This window comes from Struthio camelus, chromosome 3 (assembly GCF_040807025.1).
Source record: "Struthio camelus isolate bStrCam1 chromosome 3, bStrCam1.hap1, whole genome shotgun sequence".
NCBI lineage: Eukaryota > Metazoa > Chordata > Aves > Struthioniformes > Struthionidae > Struthio > Struthio camelus.
In genome coordinates, this window is record NC_090944.1 from 108,803,199 (window position 1) to 108,830,512 (window position 27,314).

Below are 27,314 nucleotides of genomic sequence, written 5' to 3' on the forward strand. Positions count from 1 at the left end.
TCAGCAGAGCAGAGTAAGTGTCCAACAACATCATTGTGACTCGTTCTGTCTATGATGTTAGAGACGCTAGATACAAGAATGAGATATGGTGCTTTAAGGCAGCAATAGATGCACATGGAAATAAGCACGTCTACTGGCCTACTGGGGGAAAAAAAAGCTCAAAAAGGTTTTGAGAAAATCTTAATAAAACACTGTTAAGCAGAACAAAGCTCAGCTATTGATGCCATCTGTATATTACGTTTCTGGCTAGGGTTTGGGTCTTTTTGGTACGGAAATTGGAATTAGAGGTTGGCTCACTACATCATTCACATGCAAACACAAAGCTCAATAACATGAGAAGGATTTTACTGTAGTAGAAAGAAGAAAAAGCAAGCTGCAGGCAACAGTAGCATGTTCTTTAAGAAGTTATTTGCAGGGGGAAGTAGAGAATGTTTGAAGCTCTTTGGAGAAAGCGTGCTAGCAATATGCTACATTTGAACAGCCAGAGACTAGCACCTGATGGGTAGTGAAGGTAGAGAGTAGTAGCAGCAAGTGATTAAACTACAGCCTTGTAAGACTGGGACTGACCTGTTCAGATCAATTCGCATTTAAGTGCTTGGCTTTTTGCCTGCAGTTAGCTAAGACCGTGACTTGCTGAGTTTGCCCGTCAAAGTGCCCTGAAGCTCAACGAGCGGCTTTAAATGGGTGATAATGTCCACAACAGCAGCCACACTGCACTGTCAGGTGTTTGCTGTAAACTGTGATTACTCTTAACTACACAGATTTAGAAGCAAGGGATTATGTTCTACTTCTGCCTCTGTCCAGTCTCTCATCTATATGAAACACGGTGATGATAGATGCGATGCTCCCCCCCCCCCAGCAGACTGTTCAGGAGCTTCACTGTTGAACTACATTTTTAAGGGAGTTAGCAGATGGGTTAAGCGCCAGCAGCTGCCACAGAGTCCAGCCCAAATTTAAGTGTGTGGCTGAAAATGAGAGTCTTAATGTGTTCATTCTCCTACAGCATGATCAGTATTACTACACAGGCCAAAAAAAAAAAAAAAAGGTAACTTCTGTAAGGAACAAGATTGGCATGTACACCAGCGTTGGGATTGAGAGCTGGGTGAAGCTGCAGCTTGGATTGTGGAAAGACATTATTCACGGACTTGTCAGGGTTGCCCGAATACGATAGCTTATGTTACTGGCACAAAAACTGAAATGTGGAACTGTGGCAACTCGGCCACTTAAAAAAAAAAAAAAATCAAAGAAAGAGCATGCCTCTGGGCAAGAACTCATTTTCTCAAATTGCTTTTCTTATTGTTTTTTTTTTTTGGTTGGTTGATTGGTTTTTTTTTTTTTTTTTTTTGGAGTAGGAGTAGCATTAAAAAAGACACTCTTAACTCTTAGCCAGAAATCCATTTTTGAAATTGAAGCAGATGTCTGAATCATAAGAAATGTTTCAGAAGGACAGTCTGCAGGGCCTTAACACGCTATTCGAGGAAAGCTGGATTAATCACCTGCAAAACTCTACAATTAGGTAGACAGTGTGTGCCTTTGTCAATTTACTTCCCAGCTTTCAAATATGGATAACTTTTTTTGTTCTTTCATTCTTTAAAGATCAATGCAAACCTTTATTTTTCTATAAATAATTTAATAAATACTTTTGTTTTACAATGATACAACAAATGACAAATTCATAGCAAATGAGTCGCAAAGAATTTAGGATCAGTATACTTTAATAAGGTATCAGTGTCAAAATACATTTCCTTATCAAGTTAAAGTTCCCATACAGTTATAATATTGTCAATAAGAATTCAGCAATATAGATTATGAAATAATTATGATGAAAAGTATGATTAATATTAAGACATGGAATATTCTTTCAGAGTGTTTTAGTAAACTGTTAGGGTTTAACATTTTTAATGCTGAAACTACACAAATAAGAAACAGAAGAGCAGTATTCAAGTGTCATTAATCCTTGAAGCCTTTAAGTCCTTGCCACTGCAAATAATTTGTCAAAGCTGGCTTGCCAATTTTCATCAGATTTTGACGCTTACAATATAATTATATGTTCACTTTAAGAGTAGCTTATTTTTGCTAATAAACTCTAAAAATCTGCCTGCAGTGAGGGACTATCATAATTTTTTTTATATTATGTACGAATATCAACGAAGACCTTCACCTTTTTCCTTTTTTTTTTTTTTCCTTTTTAAGAGCGCATAGTATATATGGTTAAGATTCACTTAACGCGATGATCTCTGAAGTGCTTAATGAACTCAAGGCTCCTTTTCTGCAAGTGTCAGTGCATGATAAAAGCAATTTTAGAAAACAGGCTTCAGTGGAATGGGAAGTCTGAAAAGATAGCTTTGCTCTAAGGACTACTTTCTGGACCAGATTTTTACCTTGTGTAAATTGCCACTGTTCCATTTTCTCCAATGAAGCTACAATGATTTATACCAGTGGAGGAAGGAAGATGACATATTCCAACAAATATCTAGGTTTGTAAGTAAGTATTTCAAAGTCAGAACTGCTCACCTGCCTTTTATAACTTTAGTATTTTTGCTGTTCGTTTAAGTATTCTATAGTCAATTTACTCCTTCACATGCTTTGAGAATATTCAAAGCCTTATTTTTTTAAAATATGTGCATGACAACGGATGATAGTTGAAAGGGAGCTCTCAAAATGTCTGGCTGCCTTTTAATGACGTTTGAGCTATTGACTAATACAAGGCAAGTTAAAGTGAACTGTCTGCCAGCTACTGATCTCACTACACAATCCTCAGTTCTTTTTTTGTCTACTTATAACTGAGTAGCCTAATACACTGGGAAATACTACTTTAACTTTAGTTTTAATGATTCAGTATTGTAGATTATATTGCTAGCTATCATATAAAACTTACAAAAGCTAACATTAATCAGAAGTGTTAGTACTGGCCGCTGGTCAGATTCCTGAAGTATCAGCAACACCATAACAAATACTACTAGTTCTAGCAGAAACAGCTCTTAAGAAGTTGTGTCCTAGATATAGCAAAAGTACCAAGAGGTGATTAACAATTGACCCAGAGAGAATTAAAAAAAAAAATCTGTTTTGTGTAAAAATAAAAGGAACAAAAAAGAATGAAACAAAAAAGCCCCCTCACAAACAAAAACACAGGTCTAAATCCTCCACTGGGGTAAATCTGTAGGACCCCCCCACCTTGTCCATAGAGCTAAGCCAGGTTAAGTCAGCTGAGAATCTGGCTTGCTTCTGAGGAAAAACGCTTACAACGTGCAACTTTCACAGATACCCACAAAACATTGCAGTTCACCATTCACATTTCTTTCAACAAAGTGTATTAAAATAAGGGAAAAGGGGAATCAGAAGTCTGGGTTTTTTTTTTTTCAGTATGCTTTTCCAAAAGTTATTAGAGTTACAATATGATAAATGCTGGTAAACAGAAAGACTCAAAGGATTTTAATTTGGCGGATCAACAAAAAACTGTGGTTGGAGATCAAATTTGTTTCATTCATCTTTGGCAATAAAAAGAAATCTTTGCAGTACTGCAGCCAAAGTATAACATGATGAGGCATTTATACCACAGCTTTTTATAGCATAAAAATTGAAGAAAGTTTTAGAGTATAAATTACAGGCAACGAGATAAGGGGAGGGCAATCAAACTCTCTAAACAACACTTTAATTGCAATAGAGAAAATACAGTAGATGTATTTCTTTATATGAAGAATAAAGTGAGTAACTTCAAAAGGCCACTATTTGGTAATGTGGACAGGTTCAATATCTAAGTAAAATCCTGTAAAAGTGTATTGGTATTAGAAATTGTCTACTTGCAAAAATATATTTAAAAACTGAAGCCGTTTGAACAGTATAGGCCGAGGGATATTGCAGGGTTGCTCAGGTTGCCTGGTCCAGAGCTCTGAGCAGTTCACTTCCCTGCAGGAGCGTAGAACTGCCCAAAACGGGGACATTAACCTCACAGTCATATCTCGTCAGTTCAGGCAACAAATATGGTTCAAAGGAGGGCCCCAGCAGACGACTTGTCATACCTGAAATAAATAGATTATTATTGAAGTAAGTCACAGTGTCAAATAAGACCAGAGACAGAGAGATGCCTTGTTTCCTTGCCTTCCTCGTCTGTTTACACCAGTTAATGTCATTCTGGTTTTATGTCAATACACCTCAAAGCAATAGTTACAGTTTTCAGAGCAAATTGATGCATCACGGTGCCTTCAACTGTTATAAATGTGTCACACTGACATTTCGTGAAGTTTTCCACCTCCACCCCCCCCCCCCCCCCAATTCAGACTGTTTAAGGAAAATGATACTGGCTCAAATCAAGAAAGCTGGAGTAAGCAACACAGTTTTCTAAATTGACATCTACTCCATCTATATGTGTCCCCTTTCTTTTCCTTTTTTTTTATTTTTTAGAATGTGCATATTAAGACTCCAACCCACAAACCTCTGGTAGCAATGCTGCACTTTCTTAAGTTTAGTACAATTTAGTCAATTGCATCATAAGGCAAGAATATGTTAGAGGATGACTGGACCTCTAAAGTAAAAAGGTATTAAGTTTAGTTCAACCAAAATGAAGGGCAAAAATCATTTTTCCCCATATATAGCAAATGTAAACATTCAAGTTTCAAATTAAACAATAGAGCTTATTTTTCATTTTAGGAAGCAGTTCGTATCTGCTTCTAAGTTTGTCATCTTCCCCACCCTCACCCCCTTTTTTTCTTTCCTTCCTTCCTTTTTTTTTTCTTTCCTTCCTTCCTTTTTTTTTCTTTCCTTCCTTCCTTTTTTTTTTCTTTCCTTCCTTCCTTTTTTTTTCTTTCCTTCCTTCCTTTTTTTTTTCTTTCCTTCCTTCCTTTTTTTTTTCTTTCCTTCCTTCCTTTTTTTTTTCTTTCCTTCCTTCCTTCCAAGTTTTCTCTCATGGCATCAGTACTGGAACTAAATTCCAATACCTTCCAAATTCTGTATTTGACAGTTCTTACCTGATACTTTATGAGTTGGCTGGACAGTAAAGTCCTGATAATGGGAACTGTAAAACTGAGGGGGGAAAGTTCCTGCTTTCAGACTCTCACCAGGACTGCCGCAGGGGGGTGGTTGCTGCTGCTGTTGCTGCTGCTGCAGTTGGTTCATTGGTTGGCTCAGACCTCTTGAGTTACAAACAAACTCATCTTATTGAAAGAGGGGGGAAAAAAAGTTAACAAAGACTTAATTTATGTTACAGTAGCTAATAGTAAAGCAAGGCAAAGCGATCATCTTCCTGGTGATCACAAGATGTAGGTATACCTACCATCTACCTAAATCTTGTAACAAAGGTAGTCCAGAAGCAGTGCTAGCTCTGGAAGTAGCACTGCACCCAAGATAAGTTTGCATAATGAAATACAGTGTTGTAGAGAGAAGGCATCGGTACAGCTTTTCTAGCTCTGAGATGTCTGTACCTTGGTTCAGCGTGAGGGAACCATGTCTCCATCGAGCTGATCTCTGTTACCTCCAAAGCAATGGAGTGAACACATATGAAACAATCTACTTGGCCATTATTAAATGTACCTTGAACCGGTCAGCTCTTAGTCATATAACCTGATCTTTAATTTTAGCTTATTGTAGTTTTTACAGGGCTTGTTGACATTACTTTCCTGTTGAAGGAGTTTTTGTTTGAATACAAACTGACTTAAAATTTTGTTTCAAAATTTTACATTGCAAAAACAATTTCTTCTGTCTTACCAGTAAGAACACTTGTGCTGAGAGACTTCTTTTCTGTAACCAAGGAACAATTTTCGCCTTTCAGAAATTTCATTCGCTTCCACATCAAATGAGATGGGTTAATGACAGATGGGTCTCCCTAGAATTTGAAGAACAGCAAAGTGAATAATTACATGGATGATCTTGGTGTGCCTGATATTTTGAAGGGGATTCATTTCTTATGATTACCCCACTCAGCTGTTGCAATGCTTGTTCTTCATAATCCAGTTGTCGCTTCAGTTTCAAACTGTTAGACAGAGCAATTCTCGCTGGATTTATATCTATGCGTCGCTGCCCAAAAACATCCAGTGGCCTGTTAAGAAAAGATCTCTGGGTGAGTGAGCAGGCAGGCAGATCTAAAACCATCTTGTTCAGTTACAAATTCTTCTTTCATTTAAGGTGTCTTTCTTTAACATGTGACAGTAGATAGACCTCAAATATCAAATATTTTTATTTCTTTTTTGTCAGTTATTTCACAAGCCTTGGAGACATTTGACTTTTCCGGTCAAAGATCAATGAAAAGTCTGGGATAAACTGCCTCTAGATATCTCCAGATAGACATAAAAATGCTGTGGAAAAGAGTCGTTAAATTTTTAAGTATAGGAATTTGAGAGCTATGTCTGTCCCCTTGTTTTGCATACTAAATATGGACACACATGTTGCTGTTCGAGGACAAACCTTCTCTTTCCAAATGCAAATTCAGACACTGGTATTTCTGCCAACAACTAAAAAACCCCAAAAGTAAACTGCAGGTAAACTGCAGAGCTTCATGTTTTAAAATGACCTGTGCTATTTTGTGCACTTCCTGAATGTTTTAGTATGACCAACACTTAAGACACACACTCTGCATGCAACCCAAGAGCTCAAAGGGTAAGAAACTTCTAGGGCTGTGGCCTTTGATCTACAATTTCATCCAGTGCTATTAATTTGTGTAAGAACAATCAAGGTAAGGAAGGCTGTAGGGAAAAAAAAAAGGCAATTTTAAATCTTAGCTGTAGTACTTGCATGTAGCAACAATAAATGCACTTGCGCTATTCCCTGTTCATCCCTCCTTCTCTCCTAGTTGCTGTAGTGCAAAAAATATGTGCAAGGTAAGTAAGCATGGGTCCCAGCTTACTAGTAGACCATGTTCCCGTCTGCAGGTTTTTCAGAACTTTTCTAAACTGCATAAAGTAAAGCAGATTTTGCAAAACCTGTGTAATTTTTACCTGGCCACCAGGAAACCCACTCAAGCCTCCTTACAGGTAATAAAAAGTTAACAGTCTGCCTCTGCTGCCATTAGACTGACTGCCACCGCACTGTCATTGGGAAAGCACCACACCAGTTTCCCCAGAAACACAGCCTGAGCTCCCAGTACTCCTTATGCCTATCAAAGCAACTTATTCCATCTGAACTGACAAGAAGAATTTTTCAAGATTATGACACTTCCCCTCCCCCCCCCCAAAAAAAAAACCTGAGTAAAACACACGGTTACAACACAGAAACTCTTACCTTTTTTTATATATGGGCACGCTGGGAGAATGTACTGGTGGCCCTGAGGGGGAACTTGATAAGGATCCTGAGTATTTTTCCATAAGTCTCCATTTAGTAGGAACATATCCTAACGGGGGATCAGGAGGCCACTGAGTATTTGGTCTTCCTCCCATTGAAGACAGGGGAGTGCTGGCTTGGTCGTGGTATGGTGGCAGCGATGACCTACGCACGTTGTTGAAGAACACGGATGACAGAGACCCACGACCAGGGTTAACGTTTTTATTTGATAGCTGTGGGCAATACTTCTCTGGGAGGAACTGATTCTGTGAAGCAGAAGCAAGGGGTTGGAAGATGGTACTCATGCTACTTAGACTCTGCTGGGTATTTTGTGCACTGTCAGAGAGTGGACGTTCTTCCTGGCAGATTGGGCTGAGCTGGAAATCTTCTCCATCCATAGGAATGTAAGGAGCCAAGGTTTCAAGGTCCAGTTCATTGAAATCAGTCTGCACAAAAATAAAGTAAGTAAGTCCATAAAGAACCTCCGTAAAGTCCATAAGGAAAGATTAATAATCATTGTGGCAGTTAGTGTCATGTGAAATACTAGTAGAGGTGAGGCTGAAGAATCATCATATGCTAAATTTACTTAAATGAAACCAGTCAGCTTCTATTTAAAGACATGCCTTATTTCTGTGAATGGCATATATGTTCATCATATCATAATCCGTAAAGTAACAGGACAAACTGAGGGAAAAAACCCTGCTAGACTCCCAGATAAGCAGTACTTGCTAAAAGCAGCTTGCACGCAGCCTGGAACATCAGTGTGATGTGAACTAGATCTTGTATTTCCTTGAACTTCGAGTAGCTTGTCTGCCAAAGCTCTACAATGTGTGGCAGGTAGTTTACCCTCAAGCTTTTTCTTGCTAATAGAAAACAAAGCTTTCTCACTATCCAGCTACATGAAAACACGCCTCTAACATGCCAAAGGTTTTAACATGGTAGTGGGGAAAGCTACTACTACACTCGCATCTGCATTCTTATTAATTATTTCTCTGAGCTGAGCAGGCAGGGAATCGAGTGTGTGTTGGCCCACCAGTCAGCTCATGACAGGGACATTACTCTAACACTCATTTTTCAAAGCAAAGCACCTGTTAATTTGATGGGACACACCTAAGCAAGCAGATGCTGAATTTGACAGAATTCAATTTTGCAGCTGTCAGGGCTTGCACTGATTGATTTTGATCCTAATCCACATTCCCCCCCCTCCTCGTTATGCGTCCTTTCTACTGTTTTCGTTGCTGAGCCTATGTCCAAACTTAAACTGAAATTCCTTCAGGATATGGACTACAGCTTACCTCTATCTTACTAAGTTTGCAAGTTACTCTGGCAAACTGAGGCATCTCATTTGGGCTCCAGACTTCCCCTCCAAGATTTTCCATATGACTAATAGAAGGAGATGGGTGTCTAAGGTCTGAGCTGCCATCCAGCAATGCCTGTTCCTTTCTTTTGATTGCTGCAGAAGCATAAATGCTTAACGAAGGCATTTCAGTTGAGTACCTAAAGTTAGGTGTGCTGAATCAGGCCTACATCTTTTATCCACTAGCTCACTTGATGTAATGTTGTAACAGTGGAGGATTAAGAGAGTTAGTAATAGAGGAAATGTTTATACTTATACCCCGATTAAAGTGCAAGGAGATGGAGACTGCAGGACTTTACGTACAAGACATTTTCACATCTGACCCATCTAGGAACAAATCCTTAAGGATATGAGTCGAGAAGAATATGTCCAAAGTGGCAGATTTAATTTTGCAGTTACAGACCTGTGTGCACAAGGGGCATTTCTTTCTCATGTTGAGGTTTTGCAGGACTTCTTAGTTTATTTATATTTTGTTCTAGAAAGGATGTTTACTGGCTAGTCATCAGATGAGATTAAAAAAATCGCTGCTGCTTGTATTCCTTATCTAACCCACAGAGCTTTCACAGTCTGAAGGCTGTCGGCGTGTTCTGTCTTAATGGTTTCACCAGTGACACCAAGGGCCAGAAATTTAGACCTAAGCCTCTAAAAGCATCTGTTTTTGTTACTGTTGCGTGCTGAAGTCCTAGTGTATATGTGCAAATGCAGCTTGCCTGTTATGTCAGTAAGCCTGGAGATACAGCATGCATTGCTACTACCTGCTAGTTAGCATGGAACTGATTTATTAGTTCCTTACCTGGGAGGTGCACTGACTCTTTGATTCTGTGTCCATGGCAAAGAGTTTTTCAATCACCTCAATCTTAAGATCGTCATCCACAGAACTGTAGTAATCCCCTGGGCTGCTTGGCTGCACAGAAATAAAAATCTGTTATAAGCAGCAAGATAACCACAGTACTGACTTAATATCATCGTGTAATTTATACTGTGCTCTTCAGTAACAGATCTTTACTATGAAAAGCAAATGGCAAGACTGCAGATACAGGGTCCTCAGAACCCAAAAGCATGCCGTCCTATCTATCACATCTAATACAGGAACCTAGCTGTCTTGATAGGTTGAACGGTTTTGGCAGCTCGGACCAGCAGCATGACATGTACACTATTAAATATTTTTGTCAAGAGGGAGACACACTTAGCACTGCCGCAATTTCCTCAGTAAAACTGGACATCATCTAGTAAAGGTCCGCTAAGAGTGCCTTCCAGCTCTTGGGGGCGATGCCCTGAAAGCCTATTAATTCTCGCAGTGGGGAACTCCATGGAACCGCTCTCAAAAGCTGGAGCTGGGAAACTTCCTGGACTAAAACTATAGCTTCTAGTTAACAAGCAGAAGGAGGACAGGTCTGGAGGGAATTTTGTTTGTGACCACACCATTTGACATCAGCGTTTTATTTAAGGCTAACTCAGGTGGTACTGGCTTTTGCTACTTCTTGTAATAATTACTGAGGGACAGCTGAGAGAAAAAAAGGATTACAGTGTAAAGGTAGGATACAGTTCCCATGTGATAATTTTGCTATTGATGTTTAAGATTATGCAGTGCAGTAGGGATATAGATGCACTGGCCGTTTTCATAAGCACTGAGACAAGACTGCGAACCTGGAAATATCATCTGCACATGCTGAGGAGAGCTACATGCAAAATACAACTTGAAGTGTTTTAAAAGCTCTTCTTACCGTGGAACAGCTACTGTTGCTGCTCGCACTTGGAGTACTGCTGCCAGGTGCAATTTGAGGCATTGTAAAGGACGGTATCGTCAGCGTTTCACCTTGCGCAGCGTGACTCTTCGCTTCCACTGGCCACGGCTTGTTTGGTGCCAAAACAGCACTGGTGAAGGCAGGGGCGTCTTCAAAAGTCTGTGTCCCTGGATGGAGGTTTAACAATATTAATAGAAGCTTTCAGCTTGATGATCTAGTGCTGTGTTATGATATAATTGCAGCTATTCATTGCAAATAAACCCTGCTCCTAGTTGCCATGACAATAAGTTGGCATAGACTTAACGTATGTTGTTTAGTCAGCAAGAAAGCCAGATTCTGCTCTCATTCACAGAAATTTTCCACTGGTGCAAGTATGTGGGCTTCTAGGGCCACTACTGCTGATTTATACACACAGCAAACAGACCTGGTCTATTAGGTTTCTAAATTTAGGCTCACCTGTGGTTCTTTGTTTCACAAAACTTCTTTATATAAATACTAACCAAAATCCAGGGAAATAATGGCATCGCCTGGTGTTGGTGCCAGCTGAGCAAGTTCTTCTGGTTCTTCCTTTAATTTAGTAAACAAGAAGTCACTCTTCTCAGCCACGGGGATCCCATTCTCGAAGGTGGTGTTCATCGTCATCAGGTGAGGTTTAAAGAGAGATTCCGTTTGGTCCATAGAGAACACAACATCATTCTTCTCAATTTCACTAACAAGAAAATAGGTTTTAGGCATTTTGCACTCTAAAAAAAAGAGATGTGGATAACATAGGTAATAAACTCTTTAAAGATCAGGCCTTTAAAAATGTTTTGGCCTCTCTCACTTGAATGCCAGACTCTTGTCAGGCCAGGCATGGTTCCAGCGTTGCTGAGCACCACAATCTCAAATGACGCAGAGAATGTGGTCAGGATATCTGTGGGAATACTCGATGCTTTGTTGTTCTGGTTTTTAAAAGGGATGTAGCTGAGGCTATAACGACCCAGACTATCGCTCAATTAAGTATTTCCTATTTTGGCCTCATCTGTGACCAAAAAAAAAAAAATAATAATAATAGAGCTTTGCTAAACTGACTATCCTGGCATCCTGATTTTTGAGGAAGGTGGTAGCTTTTCCTAGTAACACAAGATACAACTACTACTTGTTTTTATCTCTCTGTCACAGTACTGGAAAAATCAAAGCATCTTATATTAAACAACAAAATCTTTAGTGCAGGTTTTATACTTAGTTCTACTAGCAGAGCAGCTACTATAGAAAGAGAGGCCGTGGTGTGTTTCAACAGCTTGTACAGGAATGGGCATGCCACATTTTTAATCAGTGTCTAGCATTGGTAAACAAGACGCAACAAACATGACTAAAACGATTTCAGAATAACAACATTGAGTAAATAAACCCTGCCAAAATTCCTCCCGATGATTATTGCACTTCTTCCAGCCCATGAATTCCTAAGTGGTGTCTATGCTCTGCACAACTTACCTCAGCACATAGTTGACACAGACGATACACTGAGGCTGCAGGTTGCGCGTATTGTAAATCACTGTCCCTTGAGTCTCCAGCCACACATATCCACCGTGCTTGGCAAGCATCCGGTACTGGCCAGTCACCACTTGACCTTTTGTGCACACTGAGAAACAGGGGCAGGCACATATTGATAATGGAGCAGCACAAGCAAGAAAGTAAAATAAGTAACACTTGTTTTAAATAGAACTGCCTTTGAGTTTTCATTATGCAGAATGGCAGAAATTGCACTGAAAACGTTTGTTAGCACAGCTGCTTAACAGCTGGAAAAATCAGTCACTGAAGATGCCTGGCATGTGAGGGGTTTTTTTTGTTGTTTTTTTTTTTTTTAAATAGCATTTAACTTAATAGAAGATCCTAACTGTCCCCCTCAAAAAACAATGGCTGCTGACTGCATGCTTCTCCAAAGCCCCTATTCTAGACGTGCCTCAATTTAGGCTCCCAAGATGATCTGCAGGAAAGAGAATTTATTTGTGCAAAACAGTTAGGAGTTTCCATGTTTAGGTGATGCATAATCCTAAGAGTGAGAGGATTTAAAGGCAAAGCATAGCAAGTCTCATAGCTTAAATCCTTATCTATCCTCTATCTATCAATGTTGCAAGTAAAGTGAAGGTATTGCTAGCACAACATGGGTCTGTCTTACGAGGCTAAAGAAATAATATCAATCTTAAAAAGGTATCAAAGATAAGGACAGTAAATGGGACTGTTTTGCCTAGTAAAGAAAAAAAAGGCTGCACTTTTTCATTTCTCTGGCTGTTTGAACTGTGTTGTTACTGTTGCTCTGTAATTACTCAAAGTTAGCAGGCTAGAAGGAACCAAGACCCATAGAAAAACAAATAAATATTGTTAATTTAACTCCAAGTATTTTTTGAACTGGCCTGTGTTTCTCAAGCAATAAATTGATGATAGCACAACCCGGCTTTAGCATTTCATCCAGATGTCTGAAAGGCGAAACTCCTCCAAAGAAGTGTTTTACAATATTTGAAGAGAAAGAGATTTCAGTATGGAGTTTTGGACATCTGAGATGTAAGGTTTTATGATGTTGTGCCTCTTGCCAACCCTTTCTTAAAGGCAATTAATATTGTCATGCAATTTACAGTTGTCAGTTGGGGAAAAATATTATTGATCAGCAGTGACAGGATTAGGGCTGGAGCATGCAGCCGGTATTAACTAACGAGCAACTAATAAGAATTGCGTTTGTAAGCGGAAGCAGTCACACCGAGTGGGAACCGGCACGACCGAACCCCGAAACACTCGGGCAAACTTTCCTTTGAAGAAGCTTTTGTTCGTGAAAACAGTATGCCACCAAACTAACGCACTACAATAACGTCGTTTGACTCAGCAAGGCTGGAGCTTGTTTCTTTGTACAGAAAAATTCCTTATGAATGTGGCCAGTAAGAGTAGCTGTTTTATTTACCAAGAGTTTCTCCTACATAGCCACCATACAAACGTACAGTCCTGGCCTATGAAACGCAGCACCTGTTTTGCAAATAATTGTTACTGTGTTTATCTTCCTATGGCTGAAGTTTGTTTGTTTGTTTGTTTGTTTTCTTCCTGAGTATTTTATCATCCTACATTTAATGTATTTAGACAAAGTAGAACATTACCTTTATTGATTAAATACTTCTGGTGGAACAGAATCAAAAGGCTTTCATTTCAAAGTGTTTCAGTTTCTGGACTGTTCTGCTCTGCTTGGGAAACATAATTACACTGCTTCCTAATCATCAGCTCATCAATAAGAGTCATAGTGTAGGCGCCTGTTACATTACAGAGAAGCTTTTTACTGCTTTAATCTTTTGTATTATTATTATTATTCAAAGCATGTCATGTTTCTGATATAATAAAGTACAGCAGAATCCCTCCTTGGAGTAATCTCACAAATTACTAATATGCTCGTAAATGCTGACTTTGTTACCAACTCTGTGTGCAAGTCTCCAGCTTTAGAGTGAACTTCTCGCTTTCTTTTTTAATATACATTACCTGTATCTTGGTAGAATTACAAGCAGCCCAGTGACATATGCTCAAGCTATATTCCTTATCTTTGGCTGAGGGAAAGGGGAGGCAGGGGTGTACATTTAATTGGGTACAAATTTTGTTTTTAAATTGCTTAGAAACATCAAAAAATATGAATAATTTGGAAGGCTTGTCAAACTTCTGCTATGCACTTCCAAATGACATGTCCCAGATGGTCACAGTCAGCTCCCCACTCAAGTCAAAAGCAAAATTCCCAATAGCTTTAATGGCAACAAGACCAGATCCTAAATGGAAGTAGTTATAGACTATTAATTGCTGGATTGGAAAATGTAGCTTTACAGTCAATCTTTTGTGTAGTTTTATGCAATAAGACAAAGATTTTCATCTGCTTGCATAACTTGTGAAAAACTGGGTATGCTAAAATAGTGCCAAATAAATTCTAATCTTCCATTTGATGTAGACTAATTAAGTCTTTCATGCTGTATATGCAGCTATGCTTCCAGCCAAGAACACAAACACTATTATGGCTTTTTTGAATGCCACGTTGTTATTTCATCTCAAGAAACAAAAATCGCAGTATAGTAAAACTGCAATAAGCATGACTTGCCAGTAAATTGGAGGGAAGGAGAAGGAGTGAATTCTGCTCCTAAAAGACTCATTTGCAGTTTCTCTCCCTCTCTTTCTTCAAAATTCTGCCTCCTCCTTCTATTTCCTATGCATCTTTACAGCACGAAGTGGTTAGCGTTGTCAGAATTGATGGCTATGTTGCTGTATGAACATATGTTCTATGCATAGAATACGTTTAATAAAAATGATTGTTAAAAAAAATGCAAGTGTGGTGAATTCCATGTTTGGTTTCGTATTCTGACTTGTGTCTCTTTCTTTATATAAGCTATGAGATGGATGTTTCTATGTATAAACGAGCACAGCCAGAGACAACTCGTAAGTTCTGTATAGCTATATACCTGCTTGGTTACTCTGTGTGCTAGACAACATCTCATTAATATTGGCACTCATTAAGAAAACAGAGGAGTTTTCTATTCAGAGGGCTTACGGATGCTTGCGCAATTGCAGTTTGCTGCCTCTTTGCCCTTGTGGTCACTCAATGAGTTCGTAGGAAGCCTGACTGTCCTAGAAGACACAGGATGTATTTACCTCATTATGACAAAAAGGGTCAGATTTGCTGATGACGTAAACTGACAGTCCTGTTATGGGCAACAGCATTTATCAGTTCAGCACAGCACAGAGTTTGCTCCACTGCTTCCAACAGCAGAGATCATCCATGCTGATCCTGTGGTACTATACGCACTATGGAATCACTCATTATAGTTTGACCCTAAATATTTATTATCCACATAGTGCACAGTACTTTGAGCAGCCACATGCAATTTTGCTGGTATAACCGACCCCCCCTAGATCTTCCTTTAACCACGTCATGATCAGGCCTCCTGCCCAACAGCACATGTTTGCAGGACATGGCCCTGTTCAGTAGTCACAAATGGCATCTAGATGCAACTCGTGCTCTACATGAGGTGAATCTAATTGTCAGAGTGAGAAGCAACCTCCATCAAAGCCTGGTCAAAACAGATACTAGAATCTACCCCAAAATCCTTACAGGGACAAGTCTTGACTCAGTGGTCCTATCTAATTCATTACCACCATGGAGTCTCCCCTCCTGTTACCCAAGAGGTTGCCAATGCTCATTTCAGTCCCCCTCTGGCACTGTCCCATTCTCATAAACATAACTCAGCAATCGGAAAACAACAACGCAGCAGCCCCACTCATTACTCACGATGCCTCTTGATAACCCAATGTAGGATATGCACACCCTGCCTATGAATATCTCTAAATACTTTTTGCTGTTAGAAGCATAAATAGATTTCCTAAGAAACAATTTTAACAAATAGGTTCCCAGACAACTTTCCATAAGTATGGTATGATTTTTTTTTTATTTAACGGCTCTGGAAACAGGATGATTCATACCAAAACTGTTCTACAGCATAAACTTTAATCACTGCCAAGTATTCTTTCAAATAACATTTCAACTCTAAGCTGTCCTGTATCCTTGCCACTACATTAATACATGCTCCCTTGTCCCTGTCAGACAGTTATTTTTTGCTGCTACTTTTCTCTGAAAAGTACAGGAATACTTTTTGTAAGTATGTTTTTGGGGGTAACTCCCTATAGACATGATGCAAGTCATGCTCTTTTCTGCTGAGGCACAGACCTAGATCATAACAACTGCAAGGTGCTTTTTTTTTTAAACTAGCAGCTCTTCTCTCTCTCTCTCTCTCTCTCTCTCTAATAATAGAAAAAGCAGAACCAGCAGTTGTAGTTGTTCTTTCTCAACAAATCTCCCATGCATTAGTTCAGTGGTTATAACAGAGGTGGGAAACATCACTCGTACATTAGTGGATCTATGCTGTCTCCAAGCAAAGCGCCACCTTTAAGGACAGAAGCTTAAGATGTGTCTTAAAATTATTTGATTCAAATCTTATGTGAGAGAGAGGAGGCATAATTGTGTGATCTTTTGAAGAGCGGGAACAGACAGACAAGCTAGTATTGACTAACTGAGGTCAGTTCAGATGATCTGTGTGTTATCCCTCAGAGAGATAGAGATTCTCTTAGGAGTAACTGCCACCCAAATTTAACTTAAAGTACGGCAAAATCAAACCCTGCGGAAATATCAGCAGCAGTTTTCAGCAGGACAAACCCAATAGCACGTAAGCTTCCTGCAAAGGGTAAATTCTGTCCTCAGAGAATATACGCACATAAAAAACAGCCTCACACACAAGGTTCATTTATATGTTCAATTACGTATCGAGGAACCTGGAAGCTGTGCTTTTTGTGCAAACTGTGAAATAAAATAAGAATATGACTTACAGTTCTGATGACTTTTGGTCATATTCTCTGAGTCCAAGGCATGGTAGAACTCATACGCTGAGCGGCCCAGTAGCTCCTCTGGATGGTAACCAACCAATTCTGTTATTCTTGGTTAAGAAAAAAACAAACATTTTAAATTCACGTCGCCCTAGCCTTACGTTTACATGTGAAGAGCAGCTATTAGTTCGAGTCCTTAGACTCACAGAACTAAAATCACACTGCGAAAAATTTGAAACTTCCTAACACATAAGAAGCTATCGAGGATGCCTAATCGTGTTCTAAAATGTTTCCATGTTCAGAATAAACTGCCTTTTACTACTACTGTAATTAAAATTCCAAGGGTAGTCATTACATGCGCTGCAAATTTTCCCAGGGCTATTGCACAGTAGCTCTTAGAGAAAAATCACAACTGGAAAAACCATCGCTTACAGAATGTCTGTCTACTGCATACTGAAACCCTCACGACCATCATTTAGAATAAAATGCATGCAAGGAATAGAGGGTGACACTATCAGATTTAAAAGAATATATACTTTAGAAAATACTCACTACTTTGTATATCGCATTTAATAAAAGTGCAAGGTGAGAAATTAATGGTGGTTAAAAAAAAGAAATCAGCTCTTCTACTTAGCATTTCTCAATTATACTAGAACTTTAGCCCATGGATTTGGTTACTTGGGTGAGTAATCCACAAACTAAGTAGGCTTTTACACAAAGAAAGCCAAAAGCTCCAAAACTAGACTATTTTCAGAGCCTTTATGAGTACTCAGGCAAGGCAGGATTTTTCACAAGTTTCTGAATAAACAGAAAGAGCTCATCAAAATGTGTAAACAATTGTCTCTCAGTGAGGGGGTAGGGGAAAAGGGTTTGTTTTTCCTAAATTAAATCTGCAATACTGTCATAGACAACTTTACAGGCAATATGGTTAGTAACAAAACAAAATCCTCTATATGCCTTCAAAAGCAAAGATACTATACCTGCTGGAAAAATCAGGAAATGTCATTGTTTTCCAAGTGAACCACAATGCTCTTGGCAGGCCTTTTCCTAGTTTTCCAACTGCAATAATAACTTGCAATTTTGCAGAGAGCAGCATCAAAAACAACTACAAACTGATTAACTGACTGTAAAGTTGTCATAAACCTTGAAAAGCTGAGACGCTTGGAAAGGAAGGGTCACGTGTCAGAGCAGGTAACCACCATTGCCATGCATGGTGGCATGCTCAGGTGCCCTGCCCTGTAACTAACTCCCTTGGGAAGAGTTTATTGGCCACCACAACTGTTGATTAGTGGCATTACTGCATTACTATTTTTAAGACACATCCTCAGCTCCCTTGAAGGATAGTATTGGCCCAGCACGCTAGACAAAAGCATGTCTTTACAAGACAGACACGTAAGTACTGTAAAACAAACAAAAGGAGAGCATGGCAGTCATCTCTTAGATTGCCCTCAAGCAAGGAAGACAAATAAGATGTAGCTATTTTGTATACGGTTTAAAAGCCATGGTGTTGAGTCAGCTTTTCCCTCGCCGCCACAGAACTATATAGCTCATACCCGCAGGACACCTTGGTTGTGTCATGCTGAAAAATACTCTCTGTCCCGATTTCCATGGAATGAGCCTGGGTCTATAATGGTTTAGTCAAGCATTCGGATAACTGATTTTATTGGCATTCGCCATTGCCAGTCATCATTTTTCTGGATAATGTGTCTGACACATGGGGAGGGAAGAACCGGCAACAATTCTTCCTTTCTGAAGGTCCAAGTATTTACAGCATTGGCTTTCCTAATTGTAAATAACCTTTTTCACATGTACAAATGTGTACATGTTATGAGTTAGACCAACAAAGGCCAAATTCTTGAATCAGATTTCAAGAAAGGGCAAAATTGCATTTGCGTTTTTGTCTCCTTTCTCTGAAAAGTTTCTGAGCTTTTAAATTGCCCCCCAGTCAAATACAGAACTTTCCTCTGAAACCACAAGTGCTTTTTCTTTTTAATCAAAGCATAACTTCTCACAGTGAGTTGGTCATAAGAACTGGAGCATCAGAAGAAAATGCCAAATACCAACAGAGTCCTAATAAAATTCAGGATCCAGAAACACAGTTGCCACTTCTCTTCATACAGTCACTGAGGTCACAGGCCGGTGTAAACATACAGTCTTTAAAAACAGAAACTGTGGCCCTCTGGTTAGATAATGGCATAGAATCATACAACTATCCAAATGAGTTTGGCGCTCATTGGGGAAGGCTTTTAAAATTCAGGAAGTTCAGGATTTAATGTTAATCCAGTCATTTGGAGGTCTCAGTCAAGTAGAGGTTGGGAGGGGGAAGAGAGGAAAAAGGAAATAAAAGTAATGAAAAAAAAGAAGCATCATGCTTTCAGCAGCCTCAATGTAAATCCAAAACTACACCATAGTCTTAATTGGGTGTCAGCAATGGAACTGAGATAGCGAGAAAAAAAAAAAACAAAACATATAACAGCAGGCCTAGGGCCTCTTAACACTTATCATATAGTAATTGCAGTCTCTGTGCCAGTTTTTACTTCCAGTCCGGTAATGCCCCTCTCACATTACTCCTCACTGCTCTGCTCGTAACTATAAAATTACCCTTCTTATCCCATAGCACAGAACTTGTGGTATGATCCTGCTGTGAGGATGTCTAATTTAATTAGATCTAATGTAACCTTGTATTAAAGTTAGCTAGAGATGGGTTGATGTCCTTACACTACAAACAATTAAAAAGTATACGAAACAAAGATAAAAATAAGGTATTGGAGAACTTCCCTCAGTCCAGACAATACTGAAAAATTCTAAACCTGTGCTGGGTAACAGTGATATACCAGTCACGACTGATTGTTTCAAAAGAAATCGTTAACAAATCTATTAATCTGCTACCACTACCAGGCTTCATTACATTTCCCGTTAAACACTCTTGGGAATTAAGAAGTAGGGGTTTTTTTTTTTTGGTATTTTAAGTTTGTTTTTTTTAAATTATGTCATATTTCTTTCTCCCACCCTAAAAAACTAAAATTAGCTGAAAATATTTCCTAGATATATTTTTTAATACTGCAATTTTGAGGACAGATATCCTCTCTCCAAGAATTGTTAATGGTATTGTTTTGTCCTACTTGAACTGGCAGATGACACACTCCTGTATTCCTCCTCCTCCTCGCTCTGGAGCTGCCAATATGCAGAGCTTCAAAGCTCCCAGGCTGCAGTCTTTGCAGCCCTGCAAATCAGATTAGCCAGCTCCGTGCTGCATTGCTCACCAGTGCTAGCGCCAGCTCCCTGGTCTCGCATCTGTCCTGTGGTTCTCCAAGAAGTAAGTACTGGCAGTTCATGAAAGAAGACCTAAGCAGCTAAGAGGCTAAACAACACCTGGGCCAAAAAGGCAGTAAAGGAGTTAAAGAGCCTCTGCGCTGAGTTCGCTTGAGAATCGCTTTGAGTTTTGCCGCCGAGACGCATCCTTCAAACCGCATGATTTCCACGACAGCCTCCAAGGGCTACGCATTGCCAAAGGAATAGGCAGAGGACTCAGCGCAATGGCAAAGGCAGCCTCTACAGAGCCAGGAGAAGGAGGACAAAACTGAAAGAGCCATAGAAATGTATATGACCCATGGGACCAAGCATTTACAAAACCTGAGTCCAGAACACAAGACACTTGCTTTTTCCCGGACACTGGATAGAAAATTGCTCTTTGTGCAGGCTGTGGAATGACAAAATCATAAACAAACTTTACAGTGGTTTGGATGGCATTCCTGCCATGCGAGGCTTTGTGTTTTCTTTGCATTTATAAAAACTAAATTGGTGCTAATTAGAATAACAGTAATTTTAGTTGAAGAATACAGGTGGCCTGAGAGGCTCTTTATTCTCCTGTTAACCACTCTCCTCTAAAAACACAAATACCTTTGGGAGAATCTTAATTTTGTCAAACTGGCACTTTGCTAAATTTGTCACCATGATGTAACCGTGGTCAAAATCTCAGAAAACACATTAAAGAGAAGGACAGTAGTCCTCAAGTGCCCATGTGTCCCAGCTACCACGATTTAAATACCTTTTGAGCACTACCTTTCAGTTTCTCTTAATATACCCATTTTTTAGAGTAATTGAAATGTCTTGGGATGTGGAATAAAGGCAAAGTTTGCGCCTGAGGTACGTGATGGAGAAACAAATGATCTGAATCCTATTTCTGGATTTGTATGACTTCTTTGGCTCATTTTATTTCTCTGAGACACGACAAAACACATACAAAGCTCACTGCTTCAAAGACTACATTTCTTAGAAATGAGCTTTTTTTTTTTTTTTTTTAAATTGGGCTTTAGTGCTTTTCTGTCCCTTTAGGGGAATACAAAGCTTTTCCAGTCCATACCACTTCTTGAGTTAAAATAGTGTCATAAGAAATAACAGGAATGAGAAGCCAGGCTCTTTGTGAAAGACGACTGCAATGTTTACTGTTCATAAAAAATAACTAAGTATATATTCTTAAGACCTTACGTGGACTGTGCATGTGAGGGTGTGGAACTCTAGACAAAGTCTTTATTCAAACTGTTACCAAGTTATTGAAGTTAAATTGGTCTTGGCAGGAACAAACAAACAAAAAAAATTATACTTTTAAAGCAGAATGAGTTAAAAAAAATAAACCCAACGCACATTCCCTCAGGGGTAAACGCTGGGTAAACACTCTGCCAGCTTGCTAGGGTGAGCAGCATGTTGTTGTGGCAATCCTGCTAAGTACCCAGATTTACTGTTGAGAGGGAGCCCCAGACAATCCCAAAAGGCAGCAAAAAGTGGAGAAATATTCATGGCTGCTTCCACTCTAACCCAGGCCAAAAACGTACAAAAACCCGAGAGCCATGTCCACTGCTCAGAGGGACAGCTGTCCCGATTTCAGGTGTATCCTCCTTTCTGGTCAAAAAAGAAACTAGATGGGTACATTAAAAACTTCACCAGGACTCAGTGTCTCTCCTACTCATTTGGTCTGTCTAGAAGAAAGTTTATCAACAAAAGAAGTTATTCCTGTTTCTTGTTAAGAGCTAGTGTTCCCAAATGAGGATCCTTAGCTTCAGATATCATCACTGTCATCTCATTATTGCATCTTTCCCCTGAGCAGGGAGGGAGGGGAGATAGGAAATCCGTTCATGTGCTGATTTGCAGTCTCACCTAATTTAAAAATATTCTCCAAATACAGGTCAAATGGTAAGCTGACTTTTAAACCCTTACGTAAGGCCCTATGCCTAAATTTTTCTGTTTTACATGGCCCGAATTAGAAACACAATACAACACAGTTTCCTTTCAATCGGACATAGACTGGATTCCACGTGTACATTCATATTAGAAGAAAACTAATCTCCTAACTTGGACTGACACTATCAGAATTGCATCTTTCTGTATAATCCTAAATGCAGCTCTTTTGAATCACCATACATCCTCCATCACTCTCTTTTCTTCCTCATCCCCTCCATTTAAAAAGTTCCAACGAAGAAAAAGCAAAAAAGAGTATAACTAATTAAGTTTCGTGTAACCGCAAACATACAGTTCTCCAAAGCAATCATGCCTCCACAGTAATGGACAACATATGCTTTTTCAGTACATCAGTACCAGGAAACTGGTACATGACACAACCTTTGGCACCAGCGCACGTACCTCTAATCTGCTCCCACTGTCCAGAATAGATTTATTTCCTTATCTCTCTCTCGTCTCATGCATTCTCTGTAGAGCAATTACAGGCAAAGAGTTTCCCCCCCGCCCCAACTTCCGCAGCACCCCAGAGAGAGCACGTGTGTCAAGGTGAAAAGCTGGTGTCACCTGCAATGCCACAGTATCCTTTGTGCTTGCAAAGCCCTCTTGTCCTCCAAATACAGCTCATGGTTTTCCCTTGCTAAGTGAACCACACAGGCTAAGATCGCATGTGCCGGGGGAACCTAAAGTAGTTGGGGGGTTTCGTGGATATTTTGTATCAAGTTCAGATTCAGTTTTCACTTTTGTTTTTTGGCTTTTCCACCTCTAACCGCCCATTGCCCTAGTGGCTCAACACGGGAAGACACCGCTGAGCATCAGTTATGCCTCCAAAGTAAGAGAATTCCTGTCATACACAGACTTGCCTTTTTTTGGCCTAAAACCATCCTCACTGGAGATCTTCCCCAACACAAAAGCATTGTACAGCTGAAGTAAGTCCTTGCTTGGATTATTGAATTGTACACCGATCAGCATTTCCGCATTACAGCTAAAATAATCCTTTCTTTAAACCACTTAGCCAAGATAAGCAGAGCAAGGGAATGTTTCTAAATCGCTCCCCATTAATGGCTGAAGCAGGCATTTAACAGAAAAGCAAGTTGAATCGTGCACCTTATTTTTAATAGTTGTATCTCAAAAAATTCTCTTTACAGCTCCATTGCCTTGCTAAAGCTATTTTAAGAATACCAGCACGGCCCACCTAGCCACAGGAGAGTCATAGGCCCACATATACAAATTATTTTTGGAGGGCAAGATATGTAGGCTAGTGCACTACACATCTGAGATGAGGGAAGAGGAATTCCTTTGCTGCAGAAAGGCAAGAGTACTTTGAAAAGGGTTTAGGCAGCTGACTGGCACGTGTTGCTTTTCCTCCCCCTTCTCCTCAGTTCTCCTTCAGACTGCATTCACATTCCTGGCATAAGCTGTTCCTTTCATACAATTTGTCTAGCAGCACTGAATTTGATAAGAGCAACTGAGTGTTTTGCACTTTTATGTGTCTACTGATGTGTCTTCTGTTGGAGAGGAATCAGCATCCTTCTAGATGGGAGCAGAGAGTCACAGGGCTCTGCTGAGGGGAACCTGGGGGGTGCCCGAGGTCTGCTTCCTTCTCCGGCCTGGCTCACCGCTTTATCATCATCTCAGCAAAACATGACTGAAACACCCAACTAAAACTGTCTAGCAAAATACGTGCTGTTTTGTTGCCTAGTTTTAAAGAGAAATTGCTGAAATTGCATACAGGTTAAATCACCCAGAGGAAGCTGCTGTATTACACGGCCGTATGAAGAGTTTTCCCTGTAAATCAGCTCCCACTGTTTAAGACAGGACTTTATTCTTTTCAAAGTAAGTATATCCATCTCTAATGGGGAAGTATCGGTCCCCCTAATTCTCATTAACAATTGCTTATTAAGTCTGACAGAGATACGCAAATGCTGTAACACAGTGAAACCCCCTCTTACTCTCCTCTAGCCTGTCACTGAGGGAGTTTATGGTAATTATGAGGCAGGCTGCTTTTTATAATGAGTCCCTACTACGTTGTTGGATTTTTTTTTTACTCCGGTAGCAAAATCCTATTGATATCTCAAAATTTTCGTCTTAAAGTATTTAAGAAGAAATGATGTGTTTTGTTGAAGTTGAATCAAAATACACCATGAGCCAAAATTTTTAGAGTTTATATCCAATAAATTTTTCTATGCATAACTGTGTGTGTGAATAAACACTGGTTTTGTGTTGTGGTGCAGAGTGGGGAAGGCTTTTGAAAATGAGTGCCTCTTTACCCTGAATGCATACACATAACAGAGTAGCCCCCTGTACCTTCCTGGAGACAATATCATAAGTCTCAGTCATTGTATTTATTCTCTGAGAATCCTAGCAGCTTTCTTTAAAGAACGGCTAACCTGCTTTCATATAATTACCTTCTACTTATCTGAGCAGAGCAGACTCCTGTTGCAATTCACAGTACATTTCTAGTTACAACATATTTGCTGCTAAATTCTCAGAGAGGTCAGAAGAAGGTCAGTCACAAGTTTCACACTTGTAATCTTGCTTTCATCCACAGCTGCTAAGCCTGCTAGTTTGTACCATTGCTTCATCACACTATTTAAAACAATGTTGCCTGGAAGAAGTTAAAATCCTCAAAAGACCACGAAAAAAACCAAGATCTCAGACCTGCCATTTTTCCTCATAAGGTTCAAGCATATGCATAATCCCATTGGCAAGCCCTTGGACGTCTGCGGTTACAAGCAGCTCTGAGTTCCCAGAGACTAGTGTCACTAGCCAGAACCATCCAAAACTTCATGTTTCTTTCAGGGAAGGTCTCATAAACTTCAAAAAAGGTATGACAGGCAAGACTTTCTAGAAAAAGACAGGGCAGGAGGAAGTTGCATGGGAAGAGGTCTCTGGTTCACTCTCAGATGCTGGGAAGAGGGCCCCCCCAACACTTAGGCGGAGAGAAGAGACGCATGGTGTGAAACACCATGGAGATCCCAGCAGGAATTATGCAGGGGGATCTCAATTATTTCACTCAAGAGTGGGGGAATAGAGGACACAGGTCCCTCCCCTGACCCAAAATCTTCCGTTCCCCTTCATGTCATCACTAAAAGAAGCAGAGGGATAACAAGAAAGGCTGTTTTTCACTGAGCAGGAGATCATAACCCTGTTGCAGAGCTGCAGACGCTCTGGACTCCTTAGCAATTCTTAGCCACTCTTCTAATAAAGTATTTTACAGCTAACTGATTATATCATCCTGGGTCAAACCAACCACAAAACTGTCCTTGAATAAGGTCTGCAAGGCACGTCCTTAGAGGCGTTCTCTAAAAAACGTAACAGAAATCCTCTTTACTCTTCAGTTCGTTAAAGCCTAAGATGCTTATCACTCTAAATTTTCTCATCTTCTGCCAATGAACTTGAGCTCACCACTAACAAGGAGGAGAAAATACAGCAGGGGTACCACCATTTTTCCTAAACTCAGATTTGAGATGGATTAAGTGAGCCATCGAGCATCTGTCTTGGTAACAGACTGCGTTCTCTTCCAGTCCTTTCTTACCAGGTCCACACAGGAAGAAAGTTTGGAAGGACTGACTGCTTGTGTTCGGAAAGGTAGAAACTTCAGTGGAGCTTACCTGTCATCGCAGTATGTAAATTTCATGTCCATGCTATGGCGACTCAGGAAGGTCTTGCTGTCCAGGGGGATATCGATGTTTGAAGGATGCTGAATAGGCTCACACATTATTATAAGGCAGGTGAGAAGAGGCTCTTTATACCCACACAGAGTGTGAGGAGGGCAAGTGTTATATACTTTAACTTGTCCAGTGCAGTGCAAAACCTGAAATAATGATTTTTGAATGAGAGACAAACTTAGAATGTACTTTTTCTACAAGCCAAAATGTCTTTTTTAATTAGTAACACGTATTATGGCTAAAATATGGTACCTTCCATGTGGCAGATTTGAGGTTAACAGTTCTGCCTCTGTTGGTAACGGTGCATTTCATCCTCATGAAGAAGTCACGCTCAGTTGACATCTCTTTGCTTTTCTTTCCAAAACCTGGACCTAGATAAGGAAAAGAACGAATGAGTCTTCTCACTTTTGCTTCTTAATTCATTCTATTTATAAGCCCAAAAGATTCGTACCTAATAATAGACTAATTATCAGATAATTTATCTGCAGAAACCATCACAGATGCACGGACCAATGAAGCGCAGTTTGTAGATCTAAAACCTAAAACTTTAGGGCCTGTGCATTTAAATCTGTGTTTTGCCTTGTAGCACATATATCTTTGCAAACAGTTACAAGTGAAAACATTATGCCTGTCTTAACTTGATGAAAGGAAAACACTAAAGAAGCCGTTCTTAACGTTACCATACTTAAGCATATTTGGCAAAACAAAACAAAACAAATTTGCAAAGCACTGAATAACAGTTAATGATTACTCCAGGAATGAAAATTCCCTTTACCATGACTAACTGATCTCTACTGTCAGCCAATTACTTCATTTGGTTATTTAAAAAGCAAACAGCAACTCTTTTGTATTTTCAAGATTACCATTTTTCAGACTCAGATTCTCTCGAATTTCTTCATGGTCACACGGGTGAGTGAAATCAAAAATGCTGTGTCCAGTTAATTCCACCTGTTCAGAAATAAAAACTGTATTTAGCCAAAAAAAGCAACTGCTAATAATATAATATAAATAAAATGGAATGTTGAGACACTTTCTTGTGAATCCTCTTTTCTCAATGATAATTTCAGTTGATCATTTATTTATTTCCAAATGCTATGTATTTAGAACAAACCAGTCAGCAGAACTAAGGGTACTGACAGTAGCTACAGGATCATTTCCAATGTTTTTGAGCAAGGAAGTAAGACAACATGCTAAGTTTGACCACTGCAGTGCGCAGTGCGTCACAATTAGGTTTAACTCAGTCGTCTTTATTAGTAATTTGTCCTGTGTCCTGTAATTAATCTGTTTACACTGACTCCACAACTATACCCAATTGGCAGCTCAATAGTGCACAGAACAGCATGTAACATCAAATCAAAATCCTCTGAAAACTTTGGCTATCTTTAACAATATAAAAATGCCCATTCTGTTCTCCACAGCAGGATCCAGGAAGCCTTTTTTTCCTCAGTGAGAGACAACTGCTTTTCTGCATTTAAGCATATGCCTAGTTTCTGGGAATTATATTACAAAGACAGGAAAGTGTTAGGGAACAAGTTACCTGGGTTAGACCCATGTATTTGTTGACATTCTCTGACAAGAAGATCATGTCTCCATCCTGTGTCACCACGGCAATAAATCCCTCCAAAGCTTTCAGGTACAAGTTGTCCATCTGCTGGTCTGCCTCTAGTTCATTCTCGTTGTCAGCGCATACTG

The 27,314-nt window shown here is 39.7% G+C and overlaps 1 protein-coding gene across 4 annotated transcripts in view; it reads right to left on the reverse strand.

Annotated features, from left to right (window-relative positions):
• Positions 1-1,687: 1,687 nt before the first annotated feature.
• Positions 1,688-27,314, reverse strand: part of EPAS1 (endothelial PAS domain protein 1) — a 108,504-nt gene continuing 82,877 nt past the window's right edge. For all 4 annotated transcript variants that reach the window (XM_009676281.2, XM_068939622.1, XM_009676280.2 and 1 more), the window contains exons 3-16: positions 27,160-27,311; positions 26,486-26,570; positions 25,875-25,993; positions 25,566-25,768; positions 16,723-16,829; positions 11,824-11,971; positions 10,851-11,059; positions 10,330-10,517; positions 9,399-9,509; positions 7,210-7,694; positions 5,908-6,031; positions 5,701-5,818; positions 4,965-5,150; positions 1,688-4,019 (exon numbers count right to left, since the gene is read on the reverse strand). In XM_009676281.2, the coding sequence (XP_009674576.2) occupies positions 3,868-4,019; positions 4,965-5,150; positions 5,701-5,818; positions 5,908-6,031; positions 7,210-7,694; positions 9,399-9,509; positions 10,330-10,517; positions 10,851-11,059; positions 11,824-11,971; positions 16,723-16,829; positions 25,566-25,768; positions 25,875-25,993; positions 26,486-26,570; positions 27,160-27,311 (2,387 nt within the window). In that variant the 3' untranslated portion in view covers positions 1,688-3,867. The remainder of the gene's footprint in view (positions 4,020-4,964; positions 5,151-5,700; positions 5,819-5,907; positions 6,032-7,209; positions 7,695-9,398; positions 9,510-10,329; positions 10,518-10,850; positions 11,060-11,823; positions 11,972-16,722; positions 16,830-25,565; positions 25,769-25,874; positions 25,994-26,485; positions 26,571-27,159; positions 27,312-27,314) is intronic.